Here is a 23584-nt window from a genome sequence, read left to right on the forward strand (position 1 = left end):
ACCCCTGGTCAGTCGGTCCGCCAGCCTGGCCCCCGGCGTGGTCGGTCCGCCAGCCTGACCCCCGGCGTGGTCGGCCCGCCAGCCCGGCCCCTGGCGTGGTCGGTCCGCCAGCCTGACCCCCGGCGTGGTCGGTCCGCCTGCCTGACCCCCGGCGTGGTCGGTCCGCCCGCCGACCATTGTCACTAGGCCCGGTCGCCAGCGCGGCCAGGTCGCCGACCCGGTCGGGCGGCGGCGTCTCGCACCGCGCCGCCGCCGCCGCCGGTCGTCGGTGCCGGTGACGGACCCTGTCGCACCTGTCGGTGCTGACGGGGCGCAGTGGGCGCCGCAGCGCTGGGGCGGCAGGTCGCGCAGCGTCCCGCCATGGAGCCGCACGTCGACCGGCCCAAGAAGAACAGCCGACTCGAGAGCTATCTGCTGCGCAAGATGACGCCATCTAGCTACGAGTCGGTCAGGTGGGTGCCCGGCGGGCCCGACACGCTCCACGGGCGCCTCGCGTGCGGGAGTGTGGCGTTGAGGCGGGTTTTGGGTGCTATGGAGAGTGGGAACGGCAAAGCTGCCGTCGGGTGGGATCAGGACAGCGTACGATTGTCCAGGTTTTCGGTGGAAATGACGCCTTTTTCCGACGATTTTTGGCTTTTAGCCATGAGCTCGTTTTGTGATTCTGGTCTCCAAATTATGCATTTATATATATATATATATATATATATATATATATATATATATGAATTATAATATGATGACTTTGGTGCTCCCTGAGGCTTTGGCGACATTTTTGTCGCTGCGGCACCTATCGTTTCGAAGATTTTGTCCCGACGACCGGGATTGGTGTGCAAGTACCAATGCATTGTAGTTTGCCAATGGGACCCAGGCCTAGGTTAAAGGCGGTCATAGAGAGATTAGAACGTCAGTTTGGTGCTACCGTGAGCGCCAATATCGTTGGCTTCTGGGCACGTTACGATGTCGGAAGGCTCCCACCTCAGGCGTCGCATGCCATCGAGAATGAGGGAAACGCTTTTTCAAGATCCGCTGCGGCATGGTAAAAAATCATTATGTCCCTCTTTTATCCTAGCGTGATCATTTCAACGCCTTGGGTCTGTGTCAGGCACAGTCAAGTGCTATCTAGACATTACATGTCCTTTGCTGAGGGAATACAGCCTGATCCACAATGAGGCTACGGGGCTAAGCATTTGGAAGCTGGCAGCACTAAAAAAACATTTAGATGCCAGGCTGTCGCATCATAGCAGAGCACACGCAGCCTACAGACGCACAAACAAAACAAAAAACATAGTTGCAATGAGAAGTTGACAAGCTTTGCCAAAAATGCCGTACATAAACACTGTATTCAACGTCATGTTCATATTTTCGACGTCACCCTTCGGGCAGGCTCCCGCTGAACAAACTGTCAGGGTTAGGGTTGGCGATGGTAGAGAGTTATCTCCTCAAGGGCGGATAACCCAATCATCTCCAGTTCATTAATGTCGCACCTGCTGGACGAACTGTCAGGGTTAGAGTTGGTGATGGTAGAGAGAGAGAGAGTCACCTCCTCAAGGGCGGATAACCCAATCATCTTCAGTTCGTTAATGTCACACCTGCTGAACAAACTGTCAGGGTTAGAGTTGGCGATGGTAGAAAGTCACCTCCTCAAGGGCGGATAACCCAATCATCTCCAGTTCGTTAATTTCACACCTGCTGAACAAACTGTCAGGGTTAGAGTTGGCGATGGTAGAGAGAGAGAGAGAGAGAGAGTCATCTCCTCAAGGGCGGATAGCCCAATCACCCCCAGTTCGTTAATGTTTGGGCGGCGTCCTCCTCACCGGGTGGCAGTATTGATGTAATAAGAACATGGCATGGCTATGATGAAACAGCTTTAATTTAACCACGCTGCCTCACCCAACTAAATCTATGGGTATGCAGGTTATCTGTCACGAGTGGCCCGCAGACCGCGGGATTGTTACGCGCACAGTGATGCAGCCTTTAATCTGGCCGGTCCACCCGTCTGACACCCACAACTCCCGGGCGCTTATATCTGTGCGGCCATTGGCGGCGCGGTGCACTCTTCGGCAACAAAAACATAGTTCTGTGTGGCCAAATCGTGCTGTATACGCCGTACAAATTGTGCTGTATGAATTGCAGCCTGCAGAGTGATGGACATCCGGAACCATGTACCTTTTTGCCATGTTCGTTCAATTTTGGACTCCTTTTTGTCAGCAGAACAGCTGCCAGAACCGCAAAAATTACGAAGAGAATGATTCTCATTTGCTCACGAAGTGGCACGTAATCGAAATGGCGTGTGGTTGGTCTGACGTCATAAAACCTTCAGCGGCCAGCTGGCGCGAACATGCATTTCACACGGTGGTACAGTGTCCTGGAGATACTTCCTGGAAGTTTCTAAGCTGCTCGAGATTGGACTTTAAACTGAGACGCCATTCTTTATGAAGCTTTGCACAGAAGCTCGCGAGAAGGTAAAATCTCAATCCATTTATTGGACACTGCAGAGGATGACAAAGTTAAAGATGTTGTCGCCGCCTACGCGCAGCCAGCGAGGCCATACAGAGGCTGCCGGCCAACACACAACTGTTATGTTGGCCACCTATGTGGTGGTCGTCGACCACCACACTTTTTCTATTTATTCTGATCTCTTATTTCTGGTCTTTAGGAATATCCATCCACTGAAAACGCTGCCATCAATGTGGCATATGCCTTCGGTATCTTTTTTAATCGGCCTTTTTGAGCAGTAACTGTAAACGGTTCGTGTTTATTTGGTGTTTGTAACGTTGGACTGGACTGCATTAACGCCGGTTAATAGTGAGCACGATATGATTTCTAGAGCTTGCCAGCGGCGAAACCACTACCAGTAACGGGAGCACTATTGCGGAACAACAATGCCATGAATAATGAGAAGGAGAGCTTTTAAAGATTTTGTCTAGACCTTTTGAATTAATGGATTTCTGGGATTAGCGCCCATCCTTAACAGTGCGTGTTGCGTGAGCCCTGACCCCATCATGCGATCGTGAAATTTTATGCCAAGGGCAGAGCTCTATGGCTAAATCTGAGCACTTTGCAACGCTCAGCGTGCTGTCGGCTCCCAGGTGAGGTTCCAGGCTCGAATCTCGGTGGCATCATCGCCACGGAGCGAAAATTCGGCCTCTGCAGTCGATCCATAAACGAGTGCGCGACGACATGCGTGCTGCTTCTAACACTCCCTCCCTTCCTACACGATGTTACCAAACATTTGGTGCCGCCGCTGCCACCACTTACAGACCACCCCAGACAGGATAAAATAGTAAGTGAGTGAGGTGACAAACCCACCCCGCCACGGGTGGGTGCATCAGACCGTAGGTGCTTTAACCAGATTATCTATCAGGACAGACAGCACAGGGTGGGCGGACGGACCGCTTACTTAATTAAAACGGCGGTGCCAGCGTTTGGCGTCCGCCACACTCCGCCTCGCGTCTGCTTCGGCTTGGGTGGGATAAGAGCCCTTTCGGCAAGCGATGCCCATTTCAGGGCAATGGGAGGAAGGAGATAGGCAAACGGTGGGCCGAGACTGCGGCCACCTGGGAGTCCTTCGCGGTCGAGACTGACCCCGCGCACAGACGCCTGTCTGGACTATTTGCGGGCGCTGCGGCGAGCACGTAAGGCCGCCCGGGACGGGCAGCTGCAGCTTGCGCGGAGAAACAGGAAGGGGCGAACGCTCAGGATGGAGCGGTAAGTGAGGTAACAGAGGCGGATGTCCGTCACTCGTGCCTGTGTGCTGTTAGCGTTAGCCGGCCGGGGAGCTATATACACCAAGGGGGAAGCGACTGCAGCCCAGATTAGCACATGTGAAGTGTCTCAGATCACTGCGGTGCATAAAACAGCGGAATATTACACCGTCTACGAGCAATTTTCGCACTAGACTGCATGAGCCGTCACAGTGAGCACACGGCGCCTCATCAACGACTGTGGCACGCATTGGCCAACGGCCAACAAAACTCACCGGCGCCACGCAGCGTGTGAAATATTTCGCAATTTTAGCACAACTCAAAAGTAGCATGGCTTCGAACAGCATCGTACGTTGTCATCAACCTTATCTTTAAATCTACCTTGATTTCTTCATCGTCGACAAATATTTACATGCATATTAATGCCTACCGAACCTGAGCACGAGGAAGGAGTATGCACCCCCCGGTGTCTCCAGTTCCATCAGATGAGCATAACATGAAAAGTATGCCACTGCGCTATTGGCTTTCAAGGTGTTTGTTCAGACACCATTTCCCTGCGTCGTTGGCATGCGGACAAAGTCAGCCATTCTCGTTTAATGAAAAAGATAAACGAGAAACGCGATACGTGACACGAAACCGATGCTGTTTGACAGAATCCACGACGGACAATCGCACTGACCACTGAACTCGTTGATGCCTGCAGCTGGCCAGGCGCGCTTGAGTGCCGTTGATATGTCTTTGGTTCCGGAGCTACCTGGTTTTCTCTGGCCTCCCGGCATTGTTTTTCGACCCAGATACTTTAGGGTTTCCTAATCCTTTCGATGTCATAAGCATTCCCGCACCGTTGCCCTGTGGTGGCGAGTGCTGATAAAGGCTATGAAAACCTCCCCAGTGAGTATCTTTAGATATCAGCACGACAGAACCACATACGTTCAGTGGATATTGGCGAGTCCACTATTACGAATACGAGCAATATACCAGTGATTTCGATGCCGCCTCCTGTTATCTTCTTGGGGTTCAGTAGCATCTATCCTTAGCCAAGAGTAAGACTAGGCCAGACAGGGTGGGAAAATGAAATGCTTAAGCCGATTTCTTCCATGCATCGTCATGGTCAGGATTGATGTCAAACTACCAGTATTTAGACTGACGTGAAATATTTTCAAACCGTGGTACCATGCACTTGCCCTATCCCCTGTTCACAAGCCTATGACTATAATGTTTCTAGATCACTGGAGCCTGATATTCTTTTTAGGCCCAGCGGGGCTACACAGTACACAGTCCCCCCCCCCACGTACCCCCTCCCCCACGTAGGGCCCGCGTTGGCGGCGCGCGGCTCTTCACGCCCCCTCTGGTCCTGACCTTACCAGGGCGTACCTGTGCGTGCTCGCCGCCGCCTATGTTTGGCTCCATTGATTACCCTTCGTCGACGCAGCCGTGACCCGCGTGACCTTCACTCCCCCCCCCCCTCCGGCACGTCACCGCAGCCCGCCGCCGGAACACTTGGCGGAGCCCGCAGGTGCCTCACGAGCCCGGCCTCTCCCGGTCCGCGCGAGGACAAAGCGAGTGCCGCACAGCGAGCGGGACGGACGCTGCCGACGGATGGCTGACCACACCGGGTGGCAACCCGCCGCGCCTCACCACTGGGGCGCCCCGGATCGACCCAGCAGCTGATCGGACCGCCACTAATCCAATTACCGAATCGAATTAGGCGCGCCCGGGCGCGCCGGCGGCCCAGAAATGTCATGCGTAGCCTGATGGGATGCGTGCCATCCGGCCCACGAGAGGTCGCTGATGATGCCGACCTTGACGCCGGTCGGCCGGTCATCGCGTGACGTCACGACCGACGGTGTGACGCGTCGCCCCGGGCCGGCGCCACTTCCCCGATGACAGCTCTGACGAGCGCTGGTACGCGAGGCAACAATATGGGACATGTGACTCCGGTGGACGCGCCCTGAGTGGAGGATTATCCGTAATAGCCCAGATCCAGCTCAGTATGCCAGCAAAACTTAGCTATGAACGCCACCAGGATATCGAGACATTTCATTGCTGGGTTCTTACGCTGAAGCGAGCTTAGTAAACTACTTTCAGACACGGCTATCAATTTGCATGACCGACATCAGCATCAGTTTTTGGGCGTGCGCCGCCCCCCCCCCCCCCCCGCGACAAGCGGAGAAGGTAGGCTGTACCGCTTAGCCGGCGTGTACGGCGGCACAGTGCTGCCGGCCCAATCACAAACAGCCGGCGGAGACGGGCGCATCGCAAGACCGCCGGCTGGCGGGCTGCTCACACGTGCGGACGGCGGCACTCGGGGGAGCGAGAGGTTCTGTTTGCTCCAGTTTGCCCTAGTCCAATTGCGCCAGCATCTGTGCTGGCTCTGTGTGGACTGCACGAGCCCAATTGCGCTGGCGCTGCGCCGACACTCATCCCATTGCAGTTAATGGCGTGATCACGACCAATGCGCTGAGTGGGTCCTCTCGTTCAGGCGATGCTGCACAGCCGGCAAAAGCAGGCAGTCTGGTGCAGGGAGGGTGCAGGGGCCACTCACCATCACTATCATGCCTGTGAGCCTAAATTCAGGGACGCATTGTGAAGATTTTCATCTTCTGAGGGACTCAACTTGCTGAAAAATTTGCGTCCTCTGTCCGTAAGCACATAAATCATGCGCGCGCCTCTGCAGGCAATCCCGGTATTCCAGGCAGCGCATCCAATATGGATGAGCACTCACGTGGAGGTGCACTGCGAGACGTATGCTGTATAAACGGGATATCATCTCGAACATTGCATCCTTGGGGCATCTGCTTTCCAGGAGCCGATACACCTTGACTGACATGGCTGACGTCTGGAGGCGTTTACCCTCAATATAATTGTTTATACGCACGCTCAATGGCAATGCCCAGAACTCCATCCAGGGGCGGACACATTACTCACGGTGCTCCCTCAGGGAACGCGAACCGGGGATGTTGGTCAGAGGGCACATGCAAAATGTACGATATCTGGACGATTTAGTCTCTAGTTGGACTGAAACCTCCTTGAGTTGAGTGGTGCACTGTCAAATTCATGAATCAGTTAACACATCTGATCAAGCCTAAAATCACATCTGTGCGGTAAACATTTAGCGGCACGTAAAGTTACGCACTTCTTTGCCCGCTCTGCGATGGAACATCAGCATAAAGGTGAATGATCGATTCTTTCTTAATTTAAATATTTAAATAAAGTTGTTCAAACGACCTTCTAAAAGACTGGAGTGCAGCGCAGTTCCATCAACCACATATTAAGCATTAAACCAATGACGGGGGTATCCTTCAGTTTTCTTTAGATGCAAGTCTTTTACCGCTAGAAGCATAATCGCGTCGAGGAGATCTGACCCTAGGCACCACCTCCGGACGTTTACCACGATGACGTCCCTCGAAGACTCACGCTCAACTGAGCCTCCTGCGGCCGTGAAGTAGTTCTACGAGAATGTTCAGACTCAGCTGTTGCATGTGGTCATCGGACTAAACGAGATAGACTGGCTAATCAGATGCCACCTTTCGACATCTGGAAACATGGCATGCCCCTGCCCTGAGTGCCCTGAATATCAAATGTTGCGCTGGGCACCAACTTATGTTGAGTGGTCTTGTAATGCCTGTCCGTGTGCTTATTTCAGCACGGATACTTCCGCACGCTTGTTATCGATGCTTTTTGAATGCTGAAATATTCTTCACTATTGGCTACAGCATGAGAAAATCATTGATTCCCAACATCGTTGGGAAAACTTTAGCTCAAATGGTCGTGTGTAATTTTTCTTAAGATTTGATTCTAACCATTTGCATGGATGCATTTCAGGGATCAGAGCTCACGTTTAGCAGTGCTTGTCGCGTGAGGTCTAGCCTCTACCGTCCGATTGTGAAATTCCAGGCCATCAAGAGAAATTGATGAAGAAAGTTTAATGTGACGCAACCCTCGGTACGGTCCGTCCTGCCTTTTCACGTCACCTGACCTTTAACGCGGTGGCTGCTTCCGGCCGCAGGCCACGCCCGTCAAGGTCAAACAGCGGTCGCCTAAAGCGACTCGGACCGATCTCGTCGCGGGTGGTTCAATCGGAAGGCAGACGCTCTAACGAGTTGAGCTACCGGGGTGGACTTAACTCGCAATGATAACGGATATTGCCGAAATTAAATGGAATCTACCCTATAGGCTAAACATTACAAGCCATCTCAACAAAGGGCCCATGCCAAGAAAGGTGTCCAAAGATATTGTGATATATATTAAAATATAATAAGATATTTTGAACGGGTACCAAAGAAATTGTGATAAATATTAAGATATTATAGGATGCTGTGAATGATCACCAAAGATATTGTTGGCACAGGTCTGCTGCTGCGCCAGTGATCACCAGCACCACACCAAAAGGTGGATCACATCAGAGCTTTCTTTACGCATTCCTCTCAGGTCGCCGTCGAGCGGGCTCCAGTGCCAAACCCTGACCGACCGACCCGGCTGAGGCAGGCGGCCGACGGTAGGCCCCAGGGGCCGAGTTTGGGACGGAGTCGTCGGGTCGGAGCCCGCCGGCGTCCCCGGACCGGCTATCGATCACCGACGGTGTGCCGGCGTCGAAGCGTCTCCTCCATACTCTCTTCCCGCCTGCCTAAAAACATGGCTTATTGTCTGGCGCCCAATTAAATTACAAGCCGGAGCTGGCCCGACCAAACCGACCGGCGGTCAGCTGTGATCAATGGGAGGGCGCCGCACGTGGCAGGACTGGGGTCAGCGCCGGGCTCAGCCACTCACGGGGTCACGGCGGGGTCATGGGGTCAGCCACTCACCGCTGCTGTTCGGAATCGGCAATGACACCCCTGACAGACAGGTACAGTCAGCGAATGCCGGGCAGGACGGGCAGCTATTTGTGAGCGGGTCACCAAAGTGCCACTAGTTGACTGTCTGATGCTAACTGAAGGAGCATGTCAGTCAGGCAAGAGGTGCTGAAACAGCCAATACATAGCAGGACAGAATACAGGTGGGACCGAAATAAAAAAGGACTTTTCAGGGTGTTCTAACATTCCTTGGATGATAAAAGCCATTAAGAAACTAATTTTGGCAAACTTTCTTCAGCTAAATTATATTTCAAGCGCCGTTTTGACTAAAAATTATGCACCGCATTCCTAACATCAGATTATGCTACTATTAATCAACATGTGTTGGTCCGTGACAATCCTAAGATACGGCTCGTTTTTTAGCTCTGGTGACCTAGTGGAAGGCTATGTCGCAGTTATTATACCTTATCATGGCACTGGAGCGCAGTTTTATCCAGTCATTTATCTGCGGCACAACGCCACGCTACCCAGATGAAGTTTCAGAGCGCTCCCCAGTCATTGGGCCAAAGCGATCCACTGAAATCAGTCGGCCAACCAGCTCAAGAATCTGAGTTCGTGATGCGTGGACCCTAACAGCCGCGCCTGTCCATAGAAAATGTCTATATTGCCTGCAAAAACCACTGGTAAGATCCCATTTGTATGGAAATACTTAAGACTGCTACAAAAGGTCGCGCGATTCCTCTGTTTCTTACGTAGCTCAATCAGCGTCCACCAGAGGGCTCACGCAGGGCCCTCGACACTTCCAAAGGAAGAGGGCAAACGCATCCACCCACGCTTTCTAAACACTTCATTTCCCATTTCAATGGGCTAGTGGTGATATGGAGTCAAATGCGCTTATTTTCACCATGGCGTTAGTTAGCGCTTAGGTCGTGTCGCGTTCCCAACGTGTATCGAATGCACACATGACGTACCGTGCGACTCGTGCGTAGGTCTAACAATGTGAAAGGCTCACGCTTGTCCGAGAAGTGATGCAAACAGCTGAGAGTTTAGAGCCCTTTCTGTGCCTTATTTCCTTCCGAGATTCAGGTCAAAGTGAACTGCGGGCGTCCAGCCTCCGTGCTAAGGGAGGAAGCTTCATGTTGGCATATACCATGGGCTATTGGAACACACGGCATCCTGATGTTTGCGTTATAAACCGGGCACTCAAGTTCACTGCGATGAATGAAGTCCATGACAGGCGACTAGGTTGAAAACTTTCAGCAGGTCAATGACCTCACACAGCTGGCTCAATGACACATGTGGCACTGCTGCGCGGCACGACTGGTTTGTTTGGTCAATCATTCTTGGTACTTACACACAACCAGCCAACCCCTGTTTCCCCCTCCCCTTTCCTTCCTGACCGACCGTCTACCACTACACCGACAACATTCTGTCGTTTTCCTCGAAGCCGCCGCCGTCGCTGTTGCCTACCGCCGCCCCCTCAGCGCGGGCGTAGCGCTGGAGGTGCCGCGCCCGGCCGTCCGCCGGGACCCGCGGCGGCGGCGGGCGCCGTGCTCCCCTGATCGACCCGCCGTTCCAGGTACTATGAGCCCTGCATCGTGCGCCAGGGCAAAGCCATTCAGTACCAAACGGCCGTGGTCACCGAGGCCGGCCTCTTCGCCGTTGACGAGCCGCCCAGGCACCTGCAGGAGGTGGTCCGGCTGCTGGATATCATCAGCATCGAGCGGGTGAGTGAAGCCGGGCCTGGTGCTGACCGCGCGGCCACCGAGCGACCCACTCTCGGGTGGGGGCCGTGACCTGTCTGGGTCCGGGTCACCGGCCGCTGGCTGACATCGACATCGGCAACACCTCAGCTGACACTGACACCGTGGGAACGCACGCTTTCGACGCTTTTGGCTTATTGCGGTAAGGAGGTGGTCAGTAAAGTGGCGAAGAAGAGTAGCTGACTGGTCAAAAACGCTTAATAGTATACGAGACTGGACTGGACGCAGAGGCACACGAACCTGCACCCTTCGCTCAACAAATGTGAGCAGGGAGTCATCGTAGAAAATGTTTTAAAAATTATGTTTAATGTACACCGAATTCGATGCTGCTCACAAAGACGCACATAAGCGTTAACTCCCAAAATAAGGAGCCACAACAAATGATGTACCTGTTAATAATTTTGCTCCAGGGCTACACATTGCCAAAATCATTACTGGTCCTAGCAAGTGGAGGCCTGCATCTGATGCTGTCTCTAGAGCTCCACGAGGACCTCTGTTGAAGCCTTTATGAGGGATTCTCTTGGGCCTCCTTGGGAATGCTTGTGGGTCCCCATGAGAGCTTTTATCGCCACCCCTCTCGAAGTCAGGCCGCTCTTTTTGTGTGTACACTTACTTGAGAGCGTCATGTGGCTCAGTGCGATCAGGTAACCCACGGATAACCACTTTGGCTGGTGCCGTGCCAATGTCAATCATCGCGCATTGTTCGAAGCGCCATCCGTCCACCTGTTCCGTGTTGTCACCAAGAAGTACCCGAACCATAAGCTGAACAACCGATGCTTTTCACTATGTCTCGTGCGTTTCGCCGTCCTCGTCGTGTTCTTCGACAGTGTATTTCACCGTCCATAAAGTGCGCTTTAAAGTGGAGTCGCCACCTGCCGTGTCCTCCCGTAATGTGACCCTCCTCCTTCCCGTGTCCTCTGTCACCTGCCGTGTCTTCCCATAATGTGACCCTCCTCCCTCCCGTGTCCTCCGCCACCTGTCGTGTCCTACGTTCGCCGTCTCCGACATCCCAGCCGCGATCTAACCTTTTTGATTTGTCTGATGCCAATAATATCTGGCCCTATGGTCACGTGGCTCATTTAGCACTGAACGCTCCGGGAACTCGTAAATATGGGCGGACAGTGCTGGGGCCAAACGACGACAAACAAGAACGTCAGTCAAGCGGACACAACTGGCCAAAAATAGACGGCGAAATCACGTACCACAGGCAAAGGGCTGGAGGCGCGCTATCATATTAACACGGGAAATGTAGCGTTGATTTATGGTGCGATTTTTCTTGCACGATAACATTAACTCCACTTGTTCTGACCATAGAAAGTGAATTTGACTGGCGTGGATGACGGCTTTTTAAAAACCTGCGTCTACGAAATTTTGCCACCGCTTCATAATGCAATGCTTTCTGGCAAATGCGAACAAACAATATTTATATGCCAGCATAGGTTTCGTGACGACCCCCCATTTCCACCGCATAATGAGCAATCTGCCCTCTCGTGATACGTGTGGTTGTCTGACCTTCGTGACTATCCGGTGACCTCGGGACAGATTCAGCTGATTGCCTTTGGCTGGGCCCTGGCGGCGCCAGGCGGCATTGACGACCACAACTTCAAGTCCAAGGGTACTGAGCCTCGAGCTTCCCCATCCGCGTCCCTCACAAAGGTCCCCTCCCCAAGACCCTTTCTGTCCAGGCGGTGTCCAAGACCAAGCACCACGGCTGGCGCCATGGAGCGAGGGTATCAAGTCCCCAACCGTGTAGGCCCAGTATTACGTCTGGGTGCGCTGCGTGGAGACAGCCGCCTCGAGGACCTCGAACATCTCTCTCCCCATCGTCACCCGCGATGGAGCTCGCGCCTCACCGACGTCCCGCACGCTTCAGATCCACGACGTGATCGAGTTTCTGCGCGAGCCGCTGCGCGACCGAGTGCAGCACGTGCGCATTGAGTACCGGCCATCGCAGCCGGCGGCGGCGGCGTCTGGCGGCGCCAGCCCGGCAGCGGAGGGCGGGCCGGGCCCGGCGCTGCTGGCGGTGCCCGGTCGGCCGCTGGTCCGCCGCCGCAGCGACTGCGACTCGGAGCGGCGCCGCACCCTCAGCCGGCTCGAGGAGGAGGTCGAGGAGCTGGGCGGCCGGCTCCGCTCCGCCGCCAAGCCAGCTGACGGCCAGACCGGCACGGCTGCGCACCGAAACAGTCACGCGATCAGGTGAGGTCGCGGCCTGCTGACTCGGCTCAGAGGTCCGGCTGGCCGGCTGGTAATGGCGGTGGGACACGGTTAAGCTTGAATGCACCCGCAGGAAGCTTCTGCTGGCCCCGCTTTTCGTCAGGGTGTGTTGATGACAGTGAGCTCAGTAACTTCTGGTGCCAGTGCACAACCCGATAGTAGCTGGCAGCCAGGACTGGCCTGTTGACGTTGCTCAGGCTAGTTAATTCTCGAGTGATGCTACGGACATATATTAGCCGTTCCGGAACGAACGAGGCACCAAGTCCTTTAGTACGATGGCCACGGCCTCTGAACGACGAACTCTGTTCTTCACAACATAGCCTCACCTTGGCCGATCTAGCAGAGCTTAACATGTCATCGGGCGCAAGGTCGTTTGATTTCGAGGACGTGGCGTGAGACGTGAGAAAGGCAGTCAGCTCACCTCGGTCCCCTTTAATGATACGTCATCACGTCTTTGGATAGTTTGATTACCGTGTGCACCATGCAGAGCCTGGCTATCGCCTCGCTCGTAGCGTAGTGTCACCTGCAGTCAGGTTCGGGACGAGGGACGTGTCACCTGCAGTCAGGTTTGGGACGAGGGACGTGTCACCTGCAGTCAGGTTTGGGACGAGGGACGTGTCACCTGCAGTCAGGTTTGGGACGAGGGACGTGTCACCTGCAGTCAGGTTTGGGACGAGGGACGTGCCACCTGCAGTCAGGTTTGGGACGAGGGACGTGTCACCTGCAGTCAGGTTTGGGACGAGGGACGTGTCACCTGCAGTCAGGTTTGGGACGAGGGACGTGTCACCTGCAGTCAGGTTTGGGACGAGGGTCGTGTCACCTGCAGTCAGGTTTGGGACGTCTTTCATCCCGATATCATTGTTCATATATCGTTCCCCTTGTCATCACCAGCTGTGTGGTGTGTTATCTGTTGGCGTGCGTCTGTGCTACCTGCGCCGTTTACACAGCAAGCTCTGACTGATTGATTATCCCGGTCGCGTTGGCCGTGGCTCGTGCTCACAACTCACCTCTGCGATTGAGCATATCTTCCGACCTCGGATCCGTGGGTTTGATGATGTTCTGTGACCTGACCATCTCGTGAGAGCCTATCGGTACTCTGAGTGACCGCGGTTGATCACTGCTCGATATCTGAGTATAGTCTAGTGAGGCCTTGAGTCCTTGAGGCCGCTTTCCGCCGTGTCTTTTCCGTACATTACAGGGTGTGTTTATTTACCGGCCGACGCCAGAGCAGCCCCCCTGACCCCAGTACGACCCTGCCTGGCGCCACCCTCGGCGGCCGTCTGCCCCAGTGGAGCCCGCTGACCCGCCTGCCCCGTCCGCCCGCAGCGGGCGGCGGCCGTCGGACGCGTCGCCGCCCGCGTCGGAGCGTGACGAGGTGACGCTCTCGCGGCTGCTGGAGCGACGCCACGCCTCGGGCAGCCCCGAGCCCCGCCCGGCCAGGCGCGCCCTCTCGCCGGACTCGCTCAGCTCGGAGCTGGCGGCGGCGGCCGAGCCGAGCCGTGGCATGACGCGCTCCCAGAGCGCGCTGCCTGCCTACCACCGCTCGCCCAGTGTCAGGGCTGATCTGCCGGAGCGGTCCCGCAGCGTGCTGGATCGGCCGCGCGCCGACGGGTGAGCGGCGCCGCCCGTCCGGTGGGCGGCTGTCCGTCTGGAGCCGGCACCGGTCACCGCGTCAGATGCCGAGCTTCGCATTCCTGCTGAGATGTGCTGGTCCGCGTCAGCACTTGCAGAGTGCATTGCGTCGTACGTTGTGAGCTGGGGTCCCATCTGTTATTTGCAAGTGTGCCCCAGTTGGATGTTAAGACATGCATCGTCTTCCATGCATAGCCGAAGACTTGTAACCTTTGATGCGCAGTCTAACAACCTGCTTTAGATGCGAATTAAGACTGATAGTTTGGGAAGCGGTCAGGTATACAGCTGTACAGTTTGCAACCACGCAAATAGCCCCTCAAACATTTACGTTGCGGCTAAACGCTTATGTTGACACATGTTGCAACAAAGGTATCATTCAGAAGCGTTTGCGAAGAGGCTTTGTTGTTGGAGCGGTCCATCACCGGTTCCAAGTGCTCCTACGCCAACAATAAGCTGTCACCAGCGAAAGCACACTCAGGTGTTCGACCTATTCCATTTCGGCCTGCAGCAGGGTGGTGAAGAAGAGGTCCACCAGCCTGGACGACGTGCGCGGCGCGAGGAAGCTGCCAGAGCCCAAGGTGTACCACGTCTACCTGCTGCAGGAGGGCTCGCCGTTCCAGCAGCACCTCCGCACCGCTTGGATGAGCCGCCTCATCGTGAGTGTGCGCCGCTCGCCGCCCGGACCGCCGGCAAACGCCGGCTGCGCGGTCAGGTCGCGCTGTGGCGGAAGCGTTGGCGGAGAATGCCGTGTGGCGGGCGTGGCAGCGGCGTACCGTGTGTCTTCATAAGCAGGGAACACGGCGTACGTCGTCACGCGCCCTTTTTATGGAGCGCCAGCGACTGCAGATGTCATATTTCCGCCCACAGGCCGTGGCTCAGCCGCACCCCACGTGGGAGCCGAGGGCTCTAAACACTCGGCATTACGCCCCACGCGCATACCACGTGCCATCAAAATGGCCATTTTCTCACGTGTGTTTTCAACATACTGGCGACCTTTAAAGACTAATTTTTCTCAGCACCATGACAGTTTGGAGTCGCACACGCCAACACTTCCGTCCATTTGATGCACTCCGAATATTCATCGACCTGCGGTAGTGACCTGGTGCCCCACCTGCTTCTTCCCCTGATCTAGTGAACCCGTGGTGTCGTGCATCTAACAAATAACCCAGCTGCGAGGGATGGCGTATACACAGCTGTTGCCAACACACTCCCACCTGCTCGCTGCTAAGCGTAGGTCACGATCCTTCAGTTACAACATGAGCATGCACAGCGCTTGATGAACGTTCCAGCTCATTTCGCCCGTACGTCTACACATTACACAACACGCCGTCTGAGCGCAGAGCCCAGTACGTCCTTATTATGGCTGGAAAATGAGTACCACAGTCTCAGCTGTAAGGTACTCATTACTCCTGGCGCCTAGCGCAGCCCCGTGCATGTCTTAGTCACGGTCGCCGTGCCTGACGTGTGCCCCAGCCCAACCCGCTGCCCCCGTCTCGCACTATAGCCCTCTAAGTGGTCGTCACACTCGGAGGGTCCCGGCCCCAGCGCCGCCGGCGCGCCGCTGGACCGTGGCACGTGCGAGCCGCCTGCGCCGCCGCGCCGCCCGGGCGCCCGTCCGGTGCCGCTGGGCCGGGCCGCCCGTCCGGTGCCGCTGGGCCGAGCCGCCCGTCCGGTGCCGCTGGGCCGGGCCGCCCGTCCGCCGCCGCACGGCCCGGCCACTCGTGCGGTGCCGCTGGGCTGAACCGCCCGTCCGGTGCCGCTGGGCCGAGCCGCCCGTCCGCCGCCACGCGACCCGGCCGCCCGTCCGGTGCCGTTGGGCCGGGCCGCCCGTCCGCCGCCGCACGGCCCGGCCCCCCGTCCGGTGCTGCTAGGGTCGGTGTCCATTCTGAGTCAGCCCGCAGGTCTGACCCAGTTGGCCAGCTGTGCGCCGCCGCACACACAGCTGTGCGCGCTGCACACACAGCTGTGCGCGCTGCACGCCTCTGGAGCCGCCGGCCGGCCGCGCACCGGCACGCGCCGCAGCCAGTGACGCATACTGGACAGAGGCCGGCAGCGGCCCCTGAGCGCGCAGAGCGCACCTGTGTACGCCTCGCGCCAGCGGCCTGATGCAGGCCACCTAGCGGCGAAGATCACAAGATCGAAGGTGATGCAGCGCACAGATGCGCGGTGCTTGGCAAATTTGGCTGAGTACGCCGGTCTCTCTCATTGATTTTGGTATTACTTCCGCCGATGACCTGCTTCCCAGATATCAGAGCACGCTGGCACCAAAAACGGCACGCGGCGCCTTTTTGGTCCCCATGATTTAGCTGCTTTTGTGGGCTGGGTCGTGACCTTTGTTAAGTTCTTGCCTGCATAGTCTATACATGGATTGCCACCATCACTTGCGGAGATGGCGGACCCTGGAACGAGGCCCGACAACATGATCATGTTATCCCGCCCCGCTCGCGCTGATGATGACCATTCGTACACGTCCTGGCATAAGACTCTGCAGACGCTGTACGCCCTTTCCGTAACGAAAATTCGTGGAAAGATAGCCATGTTTTTGTCCGGAAGTAATCATTTTAATGCGCGCTCTTTTTCATGGTTATCAGCTTGTCCACCGCTCCGTGCTGCGCCGCGTTTTTTTCCATGTCTCCTTCAACGGCAACTTGGCTGGAGTAAGCGTGTCGCAAGAGCTCGAGCGTAGTACACAACACTAATGATTCTTGCACTTATGTACATCCAGGGAATCTTAACCGGAATCCTGGAAATATTTAACAAAACAAACCTGAGCACGCGGACAATATTGTAATCCTATGAGGCACAAAGGTAACACACTTCGAACTTCGTCCGATTATCTCTTAAAAATTTGGTTTTGGAGAAACGCCCGTTAAATTTCAAATGGATTCTTAACACAGGAGGCAGGGGAGAGTGGTTAGCATCTTCAGCTTCCACCCGGGCTGAACTCCGGTTGCGCCATGGCTCCTGGGGGCTAATACGGCCTCTGCAGTCGCTGACGCTCCATAAAAAGGTGCGCGACGACGTACTCCAGGTTCCTTCTTAGAGACATATATATTCATCGCAACCCCACGAGAGGAAGAGGGAGGGAGAAAGCAGGGGAGGGAAGGAGCGGACAGCTCCTCACCAATAGCGGCACAGATCGATAGATGCATAGACTCTCATACTAATCCATCAATGGATCGATGGAGCTGAGCTGATCGATAGGTCGATGGATGCGTCCACCGGTGAGCAGGGGTATCCATATCTGACATGATACATAAATGAAGTGCCAGCGAGACGGGTGAAAAAGGCCGCCACAGAAATCGACAGTGACAGAAGGTGGCGGCGGACTGTTGGTGGAAGGGGGAGGGAGACTCGGGTCTGGTGTCTGGGCATTGTCCCGGCCTGGACGTGTCGGCGGCCGGCGCGAGCGGCCGACCTCAGACACGGCACATTACGCCACCGCACGGCACGGCACGGCACGGCACGGCACGGCCCGGCCGAGTCGAGCCGGGCCAGCGCTGGAATCGATACCCGCATAAAAGGCGGCTTTCATTGTCGTGCCCCTGCTATGGTAACCGGTAAACATTGGGGAATCGTGGCCCCCGGCCCGGCCAGCCGCAGGCACGCGTCACAGGTGGCGGTCCACAGCGCCGCGCTGTCAGAGCGCGTCACGTGATGGCGCCGCTCCTCAGCACCAGCAGAGGCCAACACGTGCTCGGGCGGCACTGCGCCGCGCCGTCACAGGGCGACACGTGCTGAGACGAGACGCCACCGCGGCGCAGCGCGGCGCAGGCGGCGCAGGTGTGCAACGCCGCACGCTGCTCACGGAGAGCCGCTCACCGCGGCGCCCTCGGGGAGCGGAGACCGATGTCCGGCCGCGAAAGACACCGGGGAAGGGAGATACGTAACGCTCAACAGGGGCCCCCGCCTCGATATGAAGCGCGTCACCGGGGAGCTCGGGCCATTAACGACACCGACGACACTGCAGCAATGACGCGGTGCGGTCGTTTGGTGGCCTGGCGCTGTGTTGCCACGCGGTGCACGGTATGGACAGCTGCAGCTGGACACGTTACGCCTTCCGACCTGTCACCGTTGCACGCAGTCCCTACGGCAGACGCCATCCCGCCTTCAGGCGTACTTTCGCCACTGCATATCGTCCACTGTCTGCTATTCGTTCTGGTGAGCCTTGTGAATGTCGGCATTAGTTGAGCACAGCACTCGATTTGTGCGTGTGCATTTTCTAATGATGCGGCTTCTGTTGTCACCGCGGTCGTATAGTCGACCGATGGTGCGTACTACACACTTACCAATAAGGGCCCGCAGGGAGTGAAAATGTGGAAGGCGACGTTTAAAACACTGATGTATTCTGACGGCGTCCACAGTCCTTTGTTAAGCGCCGGCCAATAGGTCAAGTTGCCCACCAACCAGCTGCACGCGAGGTGGAGCTGACGTCAGACTGCTCCATCGCGAGTTAGAGCTGACCCCTGACTGCTCCATCGCAAGGTGGAGCTGACCCCAGACTGCTCCAACGCGAGTTGGGGCTGACGCCAGACTGCTCCATCGCCCTCGCGTGGCCGCGATATCGATGAACCGTTTCTGCACCGAAGGTAGCGGCGGCCACTGGCCGCCCCGCCCCGACCCGACCACGGCCCGCGGCGGCAGCCCGGCCGTCACTGCGCGCAGGGAACCGTAACAGGTGCCGGCCCTCTGGCGCACGGCGGCGGACGGCGGCGGCGGCAGACGGATGGTCCCCTCGGAGCGCCATCTCGCGCCCGGTCGGCCACCTCATCAGCGGCGATCGTGACTGCTGTATGTCACGCCCGCCGCCGCTGCCGCCCGTCTGCTTCCCATCCCCCCGCCCCCCCCCCACCCCTGCCCCCCCCCCACCCACCCACCTCCTCTTCCGTGGCCGGAGCCGGAACCGGAGCCAGAGCCGGAGCCGGAGCGGAGTCGGAACGGAGGCCGAGCTAGCTGACGCTGCTCAGACATGATCGCATATTGGTGGGGTGTGGGACCCGACGGTCGCAGTGGGCGATGAAGCGGATGGCGCGGAGACCGGATCCACTGGCCACCTGTGCGGATACTCCGCGGTGGGGAGGCGGCTGAGACCGAGTCCCTTGTCGCATCACTAAAAGGCCGCAGATCCGGTGGAGACCGTGGCATCGAAGTTCGGGGACTGCCGCCCGTTCGCCGCGTTTCTCACATGAAAGGGTGCCTAACGGGGCATTTACTCTTGTAGCATTTGCTTTTCTCTGCCATCCATTCTTCGTTCTCCATTCCTGCCTATCCTGCATCCTTGCGACATCGCGTTTGAGCGGGGCGAGCTGCATGCCCCAGTCTTGAGTGGGCTTCAGTGCCCCGTCCTTGGGGTCCCGTCCGAGTGCCCGGCACATATCCCGTAAAGGGGTGCCTGTGCGGGCTCAGTCTCGGCGGAGGGGCTGCCAGATGCATGCATTTTGCTCCACTGTTATCCGCCCTCCTTGATCCCATAGATTTGAAGTGGTCATCACTGGTCTAAAGGGCTCTAATCCAACTCAAACTGAGCCAAAGCAAGGTTCCTCCGAAGTGGTATGTCTACAACGGATCATCAACGCAGTCGTTTGCAGTTGTGGTCTATTGGCCACATGATCACAAACTGTACCAAGAAACATCCAAATGCAATTTTCAAAATGGGGAGCGGAGGTGTCCACAACGCATTCAGGGTCCAAAGCACTGTGGGACTATATTAGCATAAGCCATATTGACTGAAGTTTTATTTAGACACCGACACATGAATAAATCCCTAAAATCATGCACCACATTAATGCATACTTATACCCAGACATAGACGCTTGCTAAAACACATGCACATCCATACAAATTAGCAACTAAATAAATGTATTCCGATAAATGCTTGCATACCCAGTCATGTGCATGCGTTCATTTCCCTGAAGACACGCACTTGTTGCGCCCCAATTGATGACACGCCGAAAGCAAGCACTCCAAGTTGGTGCGTTCCTCTATCCAGCTTATTATCATGATGCTGATGCTCAGAGGTCATCCTGAGCCAATGAGCTGAGTCAGCGCAGGCGAACTAGTTCAATGCCCTCATTCGATTCCACCCATTCCACTTAGTGTGACGCCCAGGGGTGGGAATGCCAGCCCGTACTGCAGGCACGTTTTAGATGTCTGCCCGTGTGGGTTATGCGACTGCCAAGGCCAACCGAAACTGACGGCGCACTGTCGCCTCCGTTAACGAGATCGCTTTTCCCAGTGCCGCCATCTGGGAGCAATGAATCATTCAATGACATACCTGCCGCGCCGCGCTCCCGGGAGGATCGGAAAATAAATTACACACGCGACTTATTCCGTGCAGGCGATATCTGGGTATCGAGTGGCTCTAATCAAATTTCAGCCGCGGCAATTCACAATATTCACGAACGATCTCACTGCACGATCTGCCTGATAGCTGGGCGGGACCACAAATGTTATATGTTGGGTCGTAAACGCCCGGCCCGGAGAGGTCAACGGCCCCGGGTCACATGCCTTCCCACCCAGCAACGGGCCCGGTCACGGCCTCCTGACCTGTGCGGGTCGGTGTGAGGGATGGGCAGCTCGGATCTGTGATGGCCAGTGTGAGGGGTGGACACCTCGGATCTGTGAGGGCCGGTGTGAGGGGTGGGCAGCTCGGACCAGTGAGGGTCGGTGTGAGGGATGGACAGCTCGGATCTGTGAGGGCCGGTGTGAGGGATGGACAGCTCGGATCTGTGATGGCCAGTGTGAAGGTTGGACACCTCGGATCTGTGAGGGCCGGTGTGAAGGATGGACAGCTCGGACCAGTGAGGGCCGGTGTGAGGGATGGACAGCTCGGACCAGTGAGGGTCGGTGTGAGGGATGGACAGCTCGGACCAGTGAGGGCCGGTGTGAGGGATGGACAGCTCGGATCTGTGATGGCCAGTGTGAGGGTTGGACAGCGTGGACCTGTGAGGGGTGGACAGCTCGGACCTGTGACGGCCGTTGTGAGGGGTGGACAGCTCGAACCTGTGAGGGGTGGCAGCTAGGACCTGTGACGGCCGTTGTGAAGGATGGACAGCTCGAACCCGTGGGGGGTGGCAGCTAGAACCTGTGACGGCCGTTGTGAAGGATGGACAGCTCGAAGCTGTGATGGATAGACAGCTCGGACCTGTGACGGCTGGTGTGAAGGGCGGACAGCTCAGAGCTGTGAGGGCCAGTGTGAGGGGTGGACGGCGCGGCACACCCGGAGAGGCGCTTCGGGCGCTCTAATGTTGTCACAGACCATGTACAGACACGTCAGCCGCTGCCTCCCGCTGGTAAGGGCATGTGACATGTACTGGATGGCTGATGCAATGCACTTGTTGTAGGCGATAGTACATTCATACAAACGTGCGATGTGGCCATCATGTACGCCGACATTTTCGTGGTTCGTTTTGGACTTGTTTGAGTTGAAAATCGTGTTTTGGGAATCGGGCAGTGTTCTGCTCGTTTAGGAACAAATGGATGTGGAGCCATTTCCGCACGCCACATCCCTTAAGCTCCCATGAATACGCGTCGTCTCTGTATTAGAAACAGACGCATCGTGCAGCAGGATTGCTGAACGGGACGGGGGTTGTTGGACATTGAATTTCGCCTCTTCGAATAGCTTCGATGTCGAATCTAATCAATTGAGTTACTCAAACAGGTAACATAAGGAATCATCCACTGATTCCGTTTCGGTTTGCGGCAGGTGACACGATCTCAGTCGCGCTCTTCTGTCTGAGCCGATGGGGTTTCCCCATCTGACTATGCTGCGTTTTGGGATGCCTCACTTTGCTCTGACCTCACAGCGCCATCTTTCCCGCCCCCAGATATCCGACAATTGCGCATTGAACGATCAATACGCGGAACAAAGCGCCGCACCCAAAGATAGCCGGCCGCGGCCGGTCCTTTTCCAACCAGGCGCTCCCCGCGCATGGACCGGCGTTTCACCTCGCGACGCATCCGGTCACCATAGCAACCGGACAACAGTTTCAAGGTCACCGGGCCGTGCGGTGCCGGTGGGCGCGTGGTTCACAATCAATAGGCCGCCCCGCGTGCCGTCTCGGCCCCGTCGTTCCAGTTTAAAGTTTCAGCGGTGGGTGCGGACTTCGTGCCGGTCAAGACGGTGCCGTATTGGCCGCCGCGGTCTACCGGAGGGCGGCGCGCGCTCCCGCCCGACACGCGGGTCAATGCCGATTACAGGTCATGTGACGGTGGGCCCACGGGTGCCCTCATTGCCGGGCGTCGGCGTGCTGCGACCGGCCACGGTGGAGAGCACGGCATCAGAAATATTGGTCGCGAACGAAATATGCAGAGTTTGGACACTCGTGTAAGAAATCTGCTCCGTTTGCGATGAATGACTGCGGGTCAAAGTCGAGCGGAGACGACGTTTCGCCGAAGTCCCAATTTATACTTCTCCGGGGTTTGTGTCATACCACTTCGCTTCTAGCTTGGTCCACCCGTCCAAGCACGACCGCGACCTAAATCGTGGCCAACATCGTGCTCCGTTCCAGCAGACCTGACCCGCCGCATCACGCACGCGGCGTCAGGCCTCAAACTCCGGTGCCGGTGCTCACCGATCGGCAGTGCGACCGCGGCAAAACGACGCTCCTTGCCATCAGGGCACCACCCTACGGATGCCAGCCACAATACTTCACACCCGACACGGCCTAGAACTGGGACGGCCACGCACCGCGCACTAGGACGGTATCTTGGGCCTTTTTGATCTGGCAGATGACGTTGACCAGGCAGTGATGTTCGACGCGCAGTCCAAGGCGTTGGAAAATCCAAAAAAGCAGAACATCGGAAGATCATTCACATACGTACACACAAACATACGTATTCCAAGGAAACGTAGCGGCACCTGGCCAAACAGGCGGGTCGGGGGCCAACAAAGCAGAGCTCCAGGGCCCAGCGCACACGTGCGCTCCTGCCCGCGCGTGAGCGAGCGAGACCACCTCAAGCGAGTCCACCTCAAGCGAGTCCGCCTCATGCGAGTCCACCTCAGGCGAGTCCACCTCAGACGAGTCCACCTCAGGCGAGTCCACCTCAGGCGAGTCTACCTCAGGCGAGTCCACCTCAGGCGAGTCCACCTCTTGACCGCGACGTCGCGCTGTTCCAGAGCCGGACGCAGGCGATCGAGCAGTCGGACCCCGAGAGTCCGACCCGGATCGACCCGCAGCAGCTGGACCAGCTGTTCGAGGACCTGCGCGCCGACCTGCTGACCTCATCCGATCTCGAGCAGAAGTTCAACCTGGTGCGAGAGCTCAAGATCGGCGCCGCCGAGTACAAGCGCGTGCGCCGTCTCTTCTGGAAGGTGAGCGGGCCGGAGACGAGCGGGGCTGGCGAGCGGTGCTGTGCAATGTGTGCGTGGTCGTGATGATATCACACGCAAAGGATCTGGATAGGCACCTTGGTCACGATGGCTCAATATCTCGATCGCGCACCCCAGCAGATGGTGCACCATCTGCTGTGATGATGC

The 23584-nt window shown here is 56.7% G+C and overlaps 1 protein-coding gene across 1 annotated transcript in view; it reads left to right on the top strand.

Moving 5' to 3' along the window:
• The first annotated feature begins 328 nt into the window (after positions 1-328).
• The window catches only part of LOC119091468 (uncharacterized), a 24544-nt gene continuing 1288 nt past the window's right edge, over positions 329-23584 (top strand). The window contains exons 1-6 of the mRNA XM_037214269.1: positions 329-452; positions 10077-10224; positions 12134-12228; positions 13915-14085; positions 14615-14762; positions 23225-23419. Coding sequence (XP_037070164.1) covers positions 361-452; positions 10077-10224; positions 12134-12228; positions 13915-14085; positions 14615-14762; positions 23225-23419 — 849 coding nt within the window. The 5' untranslated portion in view covers positions 329-360. The remainder of the gene's footprint in view (positions 453-10076; positions 10225-12133; positions 12229-13914; positions 14086-14614; positions 14763-23224; positions 23420-23584) is intronic.

The sequence above is a fragment of the Pollicipes pollicipes genome, unplaced genomic scaffold (genome assembly GCF_011947565.3).
Source record: "Pollicipes pollicipes isolate AB1234 unplaced genomic scaffold, Ppol_2.1 Scaffold_3447;HRSCAF=4054_pilon_pilon_pilon, whole genome shotgun sequence".
NCBI classification, from domain to species: domain Eukaryota; kingdom Metazoa; phylum Arthropoda; class Thecostraca; order Pollicipedomorpha; family Pollicipedidae; genus Pollicipes; species Pollicipes pollicipes.